This window comes from Apodemus sylvaticus, chromosome 5 (genome assembly GCF_947179515.1).
Source record: "Apodemus sylvaticus chromosome 5, mApoSyl1.1, whole genome shotgun sequence".
Taxonomy (NCBI): Eukaryota; Metazoa; Chordata; class Mammalia; order Rodentia; family Muridae; genus Apodemus; species Apodemus sylvaticus.
This window is the reverse complement of record NC_067476.1, coordinates 16,563,307-16,576,363: the sequence shown is the minus strand read 5'-3', so window position 1 is coordinate 16,576,363 and position 13,057 is coordinate 16,563,307. Positions and strand designations below refer to the sequence as shown.

General features: G+C 38.6%; 1 protein-coding gene across 1 annotated transcript; it reads right to left on the bottom strand.

Moving 5' to 3' along the window:
* Nucleotides 1–7,702: 7,702 nt before the first annotated feature.
* LOC127684053 (olfactory receptor 1L4-like) lies at nucleotides 7,703–8,740 on the bottom strand. Its single transcript, XM_052181016.1, has one exon. It carries the CDS (start codon nucleotides 8,738–8,740, stop codon nucleotides 7,703–7,705), a length of 1,038 nt encoding a protein of 345 aa, XP_052036976.1.
* Between the last annotated feature and the right edge of the window lie 4,317 nt (nucleotides 8,741–13,057).

The following is a 13,057-nucleotide window of genomic DNA, read 5'->3' as shown; positions in this document are numbered from 1 at the left end:
GAAGTTTTCTTATATAATTTTTGTTGAAGATATTTACTGGCCCTTTAAGTTGTAAATCTTCACTCTCATCTATACCTATAATCCTTAGGTTTGGTCTCCTCATTGTGTCCTGGGTTTCCTGGATGTTTTGGGTTACAAGCTTTTTGTATTTTGCATTTTCTTTGACTGTTGAGTCAATGTTTTCTATGGTATCTTCAGCATCTGAGGTTCTTTCTTCTATCTCTTGTATTCTGTTGCTGATGCTTGCATCTATGACTCCTGAATTCTTTCCAAGGTTTTCTATCTCCAGAGATGTCTCACTTTGTGATTTCTTTATTGTTTCTACTTCCACTTTTAGATCCTGGATGGTTTTGTTCAGTTCCTTCACTTGACTGTTTATGTGTTCCTGTAATTCTTTAAGGGATTTTTGTGTTTCTTCTTTAAGGGCTTCTGCCTGTTGACCCATGATCTCCTGTATTTCTTTAAGGGATTTTTCTTTTTCCTCTTTAAGGGATTTTACCTGTTGCCTGATGTTCTCATGTATTTATTTTTCTTTCTTTCTTTCTTTCTTTCTTTCTTTCTTTCTTTCTTTCTTTCTTTCTTTCTTTCTTTCTTTCTTTCTTTCTTTCTTTCTTTTTTTGAGACAGGGTTTCTCAGTGTAGCCCTGGCTGTCCTGGAACTCACTCTACAGACCAGGCTGGCCTCAAACTCAGAAATCCATCTGCCCCTACCTTCCAAGTGCTGGGATTAATGGCGTGTACCACCACCACTCAGCAATCTCCTGTATTTCTTTAAGGGAGCTATTTAAGTCTTTCCTGAAGCCCTCTATCAGCATAATGAGATACAATTTTAAATCCAACTCTTGCTTTTCTGGTGTGTTGGGGTATCTGGGACTTACTGTGGTGGGAGAACTGGGTTCTGATGTTGCCACGAGGCCTTGGTTTCTGTTGGTTGGGTTCTTGTGCTTGCCTTTCACCATCTGGTTATCTCTGGTGCTAGCTGGTATTGTCTCTGGCTGGAGTTTATTCCTACTGTGGGCCTGTAAGCCTGTGTCCTTACTCCTCTGAGCTCAGAAGTGAAAGCAGTGCTGGGAGATCACTCTCTCCTGGTGGGCTATGCACAGAAGGCTGTGGACTCTCCCAGCTACCTGGTGCAAATGGCAGCAGGAAGACTTCAGTCCCAGCTGTTCCACTGATCTTAGGCCCTGTGTGATCCTAGCTGTTCTCCTCTAGAGAGAAGGTGGAGATCTCATCTCTGTGCTCAGAAGTGAACTCAGTGCTGGGCGATCTCTCTGTCCTGGTGGGCTGTGCACAGAAGGCTGCAGAGTCTCCTGGCTCCCTGGTGCTAATCTCTTTCTTTATTTCTTCCCTGATTCCATATGTGTGTGGGATTTCTGTTGTTATTGAAGACAAGCTTTAGTCTGTGGTGATCCTGTACAATTCATAGGATTAATTCAATCTCCTTGTAGATACAAGGAGAGGCTTGATTTGTGTCCAATTATATGGTCAGTTTTGGATAAGGTACCGTGAGATGCTGAGAACAAGGTGTATCCTTTTGTTTCAGGGTGAAATGTTCTGTAGATATATGTTAAATCTATTTGCTTTATAACTTCTGTTAGTTTAACTGTCTCTGTTTAGTTTCTTTTTCTATGATCCATTGGTGAGCATGGGGTTTTGAAATCTTCCACTATTATTGTTTGAGGTTCAATGTATTCTTGGAGCTTTAGTATTGTTTCTTTTACAAATCTAGGTGCCCTTGCATTTGGGGCATAGATGTTCAGAATTGAGAGTTTATCTTGGTAGATTTTTCTTTTGATGAGTATGAAGTGTCCTTCCCCATCGTTTTTGATAACTTTTGGTTGAAAGTCTATTTTATTGGATATTAGCATGGCTACTTCAGCCTGTTTCTTGGAACCATTTGCTTGGAAGACTTTTTTTAGCCTTTTCCTCTGACGTAGTCTCTGTCTTTGCCATTGAGGTGTGTTTCTGGTAAGCAGCAAAATGTTGTATATTGTTTGTACATTCTGTCTGTTAGCCTACATCTTTTTTTTTTTTTTAAATCAGGGAATTGAGTTCCTTGATGTTGAGATATGCTAAGGATTGCTGCTTCCCATTTTTGTTGTTTTGTTAGAGTGGAAATTTTGCTTATGTGGTTCTCTTCTTTTGCTTTGTTGTGAAAAGATTAATTTCTTGACTTTTCTTGGGTGTAGCTTCTCTCTTTGTGTTGGAGTTTTCCTTCTGCAATCCTTTGCAGGGCTTTATTAGTGGGAGGACATTGTTTAACTTTGGTTTTGTCATAGAATATCTTGTTTTCCCATCTATGTAACTGAGAGTTTTGCTGGGTATAGTAGCCATTTTTGTTCTCTTAGTGTCTGTATGACATCTGCCCAGGATCTTCTGGCTTTTAGAGTCTCTTGTGAGAAGTCTGGTGTACTTCTGATAGGTCTATCTTTATGTTACTTGACATTTTTCCCTTACTGTTTTTTTTATTTTATTTTATTTATTTATTTATTTATTTATTTATTTATTTATTTATTTATTTATTTATTTTTTATCCCTTACTGTTTTTAATATTCTTTTTTTTTTTTTTTTTTTTTTTTTTTTTTTTTTTTTTTTTTTACATTTGGTGTTTTGATTATTATGTGATGGGAGGAATTTCTTTTCTGTTTCCACTTGTTTTTGCTTTCTACAGGACATATGTTTCTTTAGGTTAGGAAAGTTTTCTTCTATAATTTTGTTGAAGATATTTACTGGCCTTTTAAGTTGGGACTCTTCATTTGCTTCTATACCTGTTATCATTAGGTTTGGTCTTTTCATTGTGTCCTGGATTTCCTGGTTGTTTTGAGTTAGGAGCTTTTATCTTTTTGTATTTTCTTTGACTGTTGTGTCACTGTTTTCTATGGTATCTTCTATATCCAAGTTTCTTTTTTATCTCTTATAATTTGTTGATGATGCTTATGATATGTTGCTGTGACTCATGCTCTATTTCCTAGGTTTTCTATCTTCAGGGTTGTCTCCCTTTCTGTTTTCTTTATTGTTTTTATTTCCAGTTTTAGATCCTGGATGGTTTTGTTTAATTCTTTCACCTGTTTGATTGTGATTTTGTGAATTTCAAGAGATTTATGTGTTTCTTCTTTAATGGTTTCTATTTGTTTATCTATATTCCCCTGTATTTTTAAGGGAGTTATTCATGTCATTCTTAAAGTACTCTATCTTCATCATGAGATGTAAGTTTAGATCAGAATCCTGTTTTTAAGATGTAGTGGGTGTATCCAGGGCTTGCTCTGGTGGGAGATCTGGATTCTGATGTTGCCAAGTAGCATTGGTTTATATTGCTTATGTTCTTGTGCTTTTCTCTGTCCATCTGGTTATCTCTGGTATTAACTTGCCTTGCTGTCTCTGACTGTAGCCTGTCCTTCCCGTGAGCCTCATTATGTTGGGCCTCCTTGGGTCAGGGTATCTCTTGTCCAATCTATTTGGCATTCTGTAGGTTTCTTGTATGTTTATGGGCATCTCTTTCTTTAAGTTAGGGAAGTTTTCTTCTATAATTTTGTTGAAGATGTTTACTGGCCCTTTGAGTTGATAATCTTTAGTCTCTTCTGTGAGGGTTTCTGGAGAACCTTAACTGTGAGCCTGGCTGGGTTAGCACTTCTTGAAATCAAACTGTCTCAACGTGTTCTTATGGGTTGGGAGTGCTGGCTCCCAGAATCCACTCTCCGGTGCAAGCGAAAACTGAAAGGAACATGTGTCTTGCTGAACAGAAGTTCCTGTGTCCCCTTAGCACTTGGGGGTTCCAGTTAGTCCAGGTATTGTAGTGGGGGTTGGGGCCTCATCTGTATTCCCGGTGTTTCGAAATGCCTGGGAGTCAAGCTTTTTCTGAGTGTGTTTGGGTTGGGCAGGCATGGAGCACAGCATCCATTGCCAGGCACAGATGTAAACTTGAAGGAAGAAGTCAAGTCTGAGTTCTTATAATAAACTTGCCCCAGCCCTAGTCCTGTGTGACCTTTCTGACCCTGACCTGACTGACATTTGTTTCAACCATAACCAGGTACCCTGGCTGGTTAAGTAAATGCTGGTGTTTATCCTCTCCCTGGCTACCTTTGCTTAGCCTAACCTGTTATGGAGTCTATAACTTCCAAATCAATTCCAATTCTGAAGAGAAAAATCCATCAGTCACTAGTAGATAAATAATAATAAAGGGATGGAACAGAATTGGCCTAGGGTGGGAAACAGAATAGTTTTCAGAGACCTACAGTGCTAGCATATAGAAAAAAACATAGTGACTTGTTCTCCATGGCCACAGAACTTAGAGATATGATGCACATAAAGTCTGAAGAGGTAATAGGGCTTCATTAAGAAATGTTATTCTAATGTTTAAAATATTGTTAATACAGTCAAAATTCCAACAAGGATGGTAGAGGGTCCAACCAAGCCTCCACCTAGCTGAGAGGCAGCTGTTGTGTCCCAGGAGAAGGAATATCAGTTTTCTTCAGGGATGCTGTCCTGGCTGGTTGCCCAAGTGATGACCCTATACCCATGCACATACCAGCAGCACCAACTGGACTTAGTTATTTAAAACATACATGAAATTGGGAAGGAGCTATGATGAGGTGATTTGTGAGCAATTAGAGGCGTAGGACTAGGAGGCAGATACATTATCAAAATATATTGTATACACATACAAGAATAGATAAAATTCTTTATAAATAAGATAATTTAACAATAAAAATGTTAAATTAATTTATAAACATATATAAAACATGTAGAAACAATTTCATATACTTTATCATATACCTTATACCAATACTACTAATATTTGCCTGTGTTTGTCCTTTTTATATATCTTTAATTGGGGCTGGCTTACAGGTTCAGAGGTTCAGTCCATTTTTACCAAGGCAGGAGCATGGCAGCATCCAGGCAGACATAGGGCTGGAGGAGCTGAGAGTTCCACCGCTTGTTCCAAAGGCATCTAGCAGAAGACTGGCTTTCAGGCAGCTAGGACAAGGGTATTAAAGTGACATGCAAAGTGACACACCTACTTCTACAAGATACACCTCCTAATAATGCCACCCTCTGGGCCAAGAATATACAAACCATCATAGTATGGATGGAGCCATTCATTCATATTTTTTCAGTCAACATGATGTTTTTAATATTAATGCTTATATCTACAGCTATAGGTTACTTTCCCCCACCACACTGAATTAAATCACAGTGTCCTTCCTATTATCATTACTAGGGTATTTAAAAATTCTCATTGTTTCCTATTTCATGAAGGAAAGAATTTTATGACTATGTTATCTAATGTGTGGTAGGTACCACTAGAAGTATCTAGGCACACTGTCATAAAACACATTAATATTTTGACAAGTAAATGCTTATATCAAATGCAATGAATAGCTACGTATTAATGCTATTCAGATGTGACTATATGGTAAATTAACTGAAACTCTATGAATTGCCTCTCAATGAGTTTTGAATTTCAGACTTGTATCTTGAAATTTGCACTCCTTTTTGAGATTGCACATGATTTAGCTATTTATTCTTCTGTTGATGAACACTTGAGTTTGAGTTTATTTATACCATTATTAAAAAACTGTAACTTAAGTGGGAATACCTAACATCATAAAAATGAGTAAATGTTAGTCAAATTAATATGCCTTCACTCCCCAGTTGTGTATTTTTCTTGTTTAAAAACTTGAACATGTGTTGGATAAACACTTTGAAACCATTGTCCCTAAAAGTGTATACATGCTCAGTAACAATAACACATTGTATTTTGTACTCACTATAGCTAGTTTAGTAGTAGCCAGAAAGTTATTATTTCATTAGAGATGGCCAGGAAACTGGCATTTTGTTCACCATTGCTCTTATATGAGGCTAGTATTATTTTTATAGACAAGAAAATAAAACCATAAAAATGAAGTTCAAAATATTTTCCCATGTTTAGTTTATGCTGTAAATATCTTCCACAATCTCCTGGTGCTCTTGTTCAAGTTTCTTTACAGTGTATGCCAAAGGGTAGAATGTTTCACCAGATCATTGTTTGAATCATTGGTTAAGATCTTCAGAGAATCAGATTCCAAGCTGTAATATCTGTCTGTCTGTATATTTGTTTGTCTGTCTATCCATCTGCCCATCTGTCCATCTGTATTTCTCTCTCTCTCTCTCTCTCTCTCTCTCTCTCTCTCTCTCTCTCTCTCTCACACACACACACACACACACACACACAGAGGGGGTATCATCTTGAGGGGTTTCCTCACATGATTATGGAAGATAAATGGGTCTTGATTGTCTGAAAGTTAGAAACCTAGACAATCCATTGTAGTTCATTCCTAAATGCCCGAGAAAAAGGGGAGTCAGTGTTGTAAATCCTTGTTTAAGTTGGAAGGATTTGAGAATTGCCAGTCACCATCTAGGAAAGTCTAAGGAATGCAAGTGAACTTTCTGGAGTTGGCCACTCTTGGATTGCCTACTGTGGGTGACTTTTGAGATGCAGGGTCCTTAGAGACTTTATCTCAGGATTTCTTCTATCTTATATGCCTTTTCCTGTCACTATCACATAGTCTAATGATTATGGGCTCTTGATCGATTGGATGGCACCCACCCATGTGGAAGAAGCTGATCTTTTTACTCTTTTCATGGACACAAGAATAGTCTTTTCTAGATGTAGTCTTAAAACACATCCACAAATAACATTTTACCAGATATCTGGTTATCACACCCAAATTAACACATGGAAATGAACCTCCACAACATGTAGGAAATTTTTTGGGCAGTGGATGAATGGAAGTCTTCAGATTTAGCATGAGTTCTATGGAAGAAACCAGGGAAGGAAGGAGGACTGGGGTAAGAAGAGAATCTTTTTTTTTTTTTTTTTTGCTTGGTTTTTCTTTTGAAACAGGGTTTCTCTGTATAGCCCTGACTGTCCTGAAACTCACTCTGTAGACCAGGTTGGCCTCAAACTCAGAAATCCGATTGCCTCTGCCTCCCAAGTGCTGGGATTAAAGGTATGCACCACCACCACCCAGCTAAGAAGAGAATCTCACAGTGCTACAAAGAACCAGAAAAGGTGTAGGGACCATTTTAGAATTTTGGTTTCTTTAAAAAAATACAGAACTATTATAAGAAAGTCTTTTCATTTTAATCCCAGGTGTGGGGATATGGTGTTGCTTTAAACTGACTGAAGTAGCTGACTATGATTTACCTCATGCTCTGGCAAAGGTGGTTTTGCTAGCTTCAGATACTTTCTGCAATTTTGTAATGTTTGGAATTCTGGACATTTTTCAGAAGGTATATAAATGCCAGGGTCCTGAGAGGTGGGGTGGTTGTTTTTCATGGTTGCTATTTGTTAATAGTCATGCTTAAAGAAGAAACAAAAGAAAATAAATCAGTTTCCTAATCTCTCCCCTGTATTCTTGTTTCTCTCATATCTAGTGTTAGTGAGTTAACATGGGGGGGCATTGTATAAAGGGTAGGAGAAAGAAGAACCCACAAAGTAGTAAAGACTAGGTAGAGAACGATTTGGCCATTGGGTCACCCTAGACTCTAAGTAGTTCTTCAAAATAGCTCCATGAATCCCTGGAATGAACCTGTCTTAGTACATGTGTAATGCTCTATTGTTCTATTATTGTCTAGAAACAGATATGCCACAAACACAACAACACAGTAACACATTGGTGAATTGTTGATTTAATTCCTACAAGTTGTGAAATATACATATTCTACTCTGTTCTTTTAGCCAGTTTCCTCAAGGCCTGTTTCATGTCTTTGTTCCTAAGGCTGTAGATGAAAGGATTCAGCATGGGGATAACTACTGTATAGATGACAGTGATCACTCGATCCTTTGTCACTGAGTAGGTGGATGAGGGGCGAATATACACTGATATTATGGTTCCATAGAACAGTGCCACAACTGTGAGGTGAGACCCACAGGTAGAGAAGACTTTGTACCTTCCTTCCCCTGAGGGGACCCTCAGAACAGTTCGAGTGATATAGACATAAGAGATAACAATAAAGATAAAAGGGCTCATGATCACAACAGAGCCCTCTGTGAAGGCCAAAAGCTCATTGATAGAGGTGTCAGAGCAGGAGAGTGTCAGCAGTGGCTGGACATCACAAAAGAAGTGATGAATAACATTGGGTCCACAGAAAGAGAGGCGGCCCATGAGAACTGTGTGGGTGAGGGAGTGAAGATGGGACACTGCCCAGGATGCCCCCACCAGCAAGCGACAGCGCTGGGGACCCATGGCTGTGTTGTAATGAAGTGGATTGCAGATAGCAACATAGCGGTCAATGGCCATTGCAGCCAAAAGGAAACTGTCTGTAATACCAAAGGCCACAAAGAAATACATTTGCGTGAGACACTGGGCCAAGAGGATTGTCTTTCTCTGTGTCAGCAAGTTCACTAACATCTGTGGCACGATGACAGTGGTAAAGCAGATGTCCACCAGGGAAAGGTTGGAAAGAAAGAAGTACATAGGAGTGTGTAGGTGGGTATCTCTCCGGATGGATGCAATGATGACCGAGTTGCCAATCACATTGACCAGGTACATGGCAAGGAAGCTGGCAAAAAGCCATACCTGTTGTTTGGGGTCACTGGTCAATCCTAAAAGGAGGAATTCTGTCATGTGGCTCTGGTTTTCCCGGAACAATGCTGTCCTGAAAGCAAAAAATATATAAGGAATGTTAGATGTACATTTTGGTTTGGAGTCTTCAGCCTGATGGAGGGGATTCCTCATGAGGTATTTCTGTTCATGCATTGTGTAAGGAAGATGCTGATATTGGTTGCCATATTGTCTGTAATATGACTTCACAGAACTGGTATTGTGGTGCTTTGGGTTCACTTCCAACTTTGTGACTAATTTTGTGGACTCAAATGAAGTGCTTCAACTCTTGTTCTTTGTCCAGAAGACAATACTTTTGGTAACCACATTCTGTTTTAATCATAGGAAAGTTAGGTAGAAAATAGTCATTTTGTTCAATTTCCAAATGACATCAAATGTCAATTTCTATGACATCTCTTTGCCCTGCCTTATTTCAGTTCTTCCTTCTTTGTGCAACATCAGTCTCTACTTACTGCTTCTGACCATGGTTTTCCTCTCCCTTTGTACGGAGATTAAGGGGTCCCAGGATTTCTTTGAAGAAGTCCTAAACACATTGTAGAAATATGTTTACTATTCAGCCATTAGAAACAATGAATTCATGAAATTCTTAGGCAAATGGATGGAGCTAGAGAACATCATACTAAGTGAGGTAACCCAGACTCAAAAGGTGAATCATGGTATGCACTCACTAATAAGTGGATATTAACCTAGAAAACTGGAATACCCAAAACATAATCTACACATCAAATGAGGTATAAGAAGAAAGGAGGGGTGGCCCCTTGTTCTGGAAAGACGCAGTGAAACAGTATTCGGCAAAACCAGAACGGGGAAGTGGGAAGGAGTGGGTGGGAGGACAGGGGGAGAAAAGAGGGCTTATGGGACTTTCGGGGAGTGGGGGGCTAGAAAAGGGGAAATCATTTGAAACGTAAATAAAAATTATATCGAATAAAAAAATTAAAAATAAGAAAAAAAAGAAAAAAAAGAAATATGTTTCTGGGTCAAACTCTTCTTGAGGAAAAAAATGCCTTTGTAATTCGCTTGGCAGATTAAAGTGTGGGGCCAAAGTCTAGGGTAGGAGTGGCTTACTCTGGAAGTTTCACATGTCAAGAGGATGAGTAACCATCTGAGGTGAGGGTGAAGGGGAAGGACTACTTCTCACAGTACTCTGTTTAATTAACATTGTGCTTTGTGTTCCACACAGATGGTGTCTCATGTTGGACACTAGTGGACAGTGTCAAGCTTAGCTAGAGAGGAAAGAGGCAGAGAAGAAAGTGGCAAACACAGGATTCGGAACAGGATTATATATGGATGTGGAGATTGGATGTGGCATTGCCTCCAAGGATAAAAAGTAAAACCTTGAAGCTGGGATTTTAAAACTCTGGACTTGTAAGTTGAGTCTGAGAGAACAACATAGCGATATCAAAGCATAGAAGCCTCAGAAGTATTCTTAGCCAAATGCTTAAGAATCCCAAAAACTTAGAGAAAGATATCTGGACAAGAAGAATCTTATAGCTTATAGGGAAATAAAATAAAAGATAGATAGAAAGTATATAGGAGCAAATACCTCAATAAATATACTTTTAAATAAAATATCCCATAAGCATCTATATACTGATGAAATAAAAATTGAAGGTTAGGTGTGTAAATGCAAGCCTGTATTTCCAGATGCTCATCATGGGTAAGAAGATCTTAATTCCTTGGTCAGCCCAGGCAATTTAGTGAGACTTTGTATTTCAAGAAAAATGTAAAATGGCTTGAGATTGTAACTCCATAATAGAGTGCTTTTCTAGCATGCAAGAGGCTCTGGGTTCAATTTCTAAATGAAAAAAGAAACCTTACAAACCAAACCAAGCAAAAATAAAAGTAAAAAGAAAAAAGACAATATATATATTACAAATAAAAAATGTAGAAAATGGGACGTGGAAGATGGCTCAGCAGATGAGAACTGTTCTTCCAGTGGACCTGGGTTCAATTCACAGCACCTACATGGCAGCTCACAACTGTCTGTGACTCAAGTTCCTGTGGATCTGACTCCCTTACACAGACATATATGCAAGTCAAACACTAAATGTACATAAAAATAAATAATGAATAAATAAATAAATGATGAAAAATAAAATGTAGAAATCAAAGAGCTTTATAAAATATGGATTAGGAGGGAAATAATAGTATGGGTAATGGGGAAGGAATTAGGGGAAGGAGAGGGCATCGGGTTTGCCAAACTGTGGTGTTGTATGTGAGCAACACAAAGCTGAACAACAACAAAGAATACATGGAAAATACTTCTTTTGGAAATTAAGATGAAGAAAGACTTTAATAACACGAAATACTGTGTTTTAGTGCAAGAACAGACAATAGATCAGTAGAAAATTTTAGATAAAATGTAGATCAGAATACATTTAGAAGCTAAGTTGATTTGAGAGTGTGAATGCACTAGTTTCTCCTGTAAGGTCTACAGCTTTAAAGCCATGGATAGTTGGCTAAGTTTACAATGGCAGGCATTGGTTCCCTCATATTGATTCCTTAAATCCAATTCAATAGCTGGAATGTTGCACCTATGATATATCAATATTGCTACCTAAATAAGGCCTGCATAATGATCATACTAGTTGATATGTCAACATGGATGTGGAAATTTCACAAAACCTTAGCACTAAATGGAGTTTCAGGTAGTCATATGATCCACCCTGTGGGTCCTGGGACTCAAACTTGTGTCCTCTACAGGAGGATCCCCTTCCACTGCCCCCTCCTGCTAGCCCTACCCCAACTCCAAGTCAAACACCCAAACAGACTTCTACTCCTACCACTACATCTACTTCTACAACTTTCCCTACTTCTACCCCTAACCTCAATCCTACCACCAACTTTACTGCTACAGCTTTTCTTACCAATTGCCTTATCCTTACCTTTGCACTTACACTTATACTGACCCCTACCTAACTCCTAAGTTTACCTTTATACCTGCCCCTATTTCAACCCCTGTGCCCACACCTACCCCTTTCCATACACTTATGCTTACCCTAACCCTAATCTGGACCTTAACCCTAATGTTAACACTTACCCATACCCTTACCCTAACCCCAACTCTAACCCTAAATATAAGTCCAACCCTATTCCTACCCCTATCCCTTAACCAACACCTAAGCCTGCCCTACCTTTACCTTTACCTAATCCTCTACACCTATACTTTAGAAATACCCCTACTCCTACCTCTACCCTTAACCTTAACCCCAACACTAATCTTTACTATTACCATTACTCTATTCCAAACTCTAATTCTAACTTTAACCCTTGCCTAAACCTTAACCCAAATCCTAACCCTAACCCTAAACATAAACCTAATTATAACCCTGAAAAAGACCTTAAGTTTCTTGTAGAGAAAAAGAAAAAGAATCTCATGTCTTAAGTAGAACTAAGGGGATTTCTTTTTCCATTTTGTTTCCCAAAGCATGAGCCCACCAGGAACAGAGGTATCAAGCCATCAAGCTCAAGTGTGGTAAGTAAGGAGAGCCTGACATCTCCTTAATCAGAACCTCTAAAATCTATGTAAGATGGATTGAAATTCAAGAGTGTAACCTACTAAGCCTGGGAGCAGAAGCTAACCAGCCTCTTCTTAACTGACATTACTGCTTCCTGGAGATATTGGTGTACTTCTTTTTTAGGCTAACTGATACAGAATCCACTCCAGTGTGGGCCCCATTTCAGGATACTAGGGACAGAGAGAAACCTCCCCATATGATAAAGCATTTCAAGTTGCAATGTAAAATCATGGGGAATAGAATATAATATGACTTCTGGACTAATATTATGAAATATCTTAGAACTTGTCTATTACATAAGTTTCCAAATTGTGCTCCCTCTGAGACTTAGAGAGCACCTGGGAAGGACTGCAAGGCTGATAGAAATGCTGGATGGAAAAAAAGAAATGCTGGATGGAAAGGTCCTAGGTGTTTTCTTTAACTGTGGAAACTCTATGTATGCATTTCATATATTGAATGACCACATAAGATATAGTATAAGTAAAAATTAAAATAATATTTTTTCTTGTCTATGTTTTAAGCAAGATTCTTAGGCTGTTATTTAGGCTGGCCTCAGATTTGCTTTGTAGTCCAGAATATCCTCAAATTCTTGATACTCGGGTTGATTACAGGTATGTATCACTGTGGCAGATGATACTAATATGCTTTATTCAATAGAAAAAATTGAAGTTCAGTGAGGGGATGTTTTCCCTGAGGTAACATATAAGTTAGAATTTTATGACAAGTCAGCCTTACCAGAAGTTTTTTTTCTTACATGAGCACAGAGTGTATGTTTCTCTGAAACATGTTTAGAGGTTGGGAGGAGGCCAGAGGATCTGGAGCTTTCCCCAGCAGTTCTGGGTTTAGGGACAGGTAGATAGGGCTGGGTTTATAGAAGCTGGATTTTGCCTGTCATCTTCATGACTCCTACCATTTTTTCTTACAAAGTATTGAG

Coding starts and splice junctions, on each gene's coding strand:
- LOC127684053 (XM_052181016.1), bottom strand. CDS start 8,740: ATGCATGAACAGAAATACCTCATGAGGAATCCCCTCCATCAGGCTGAA.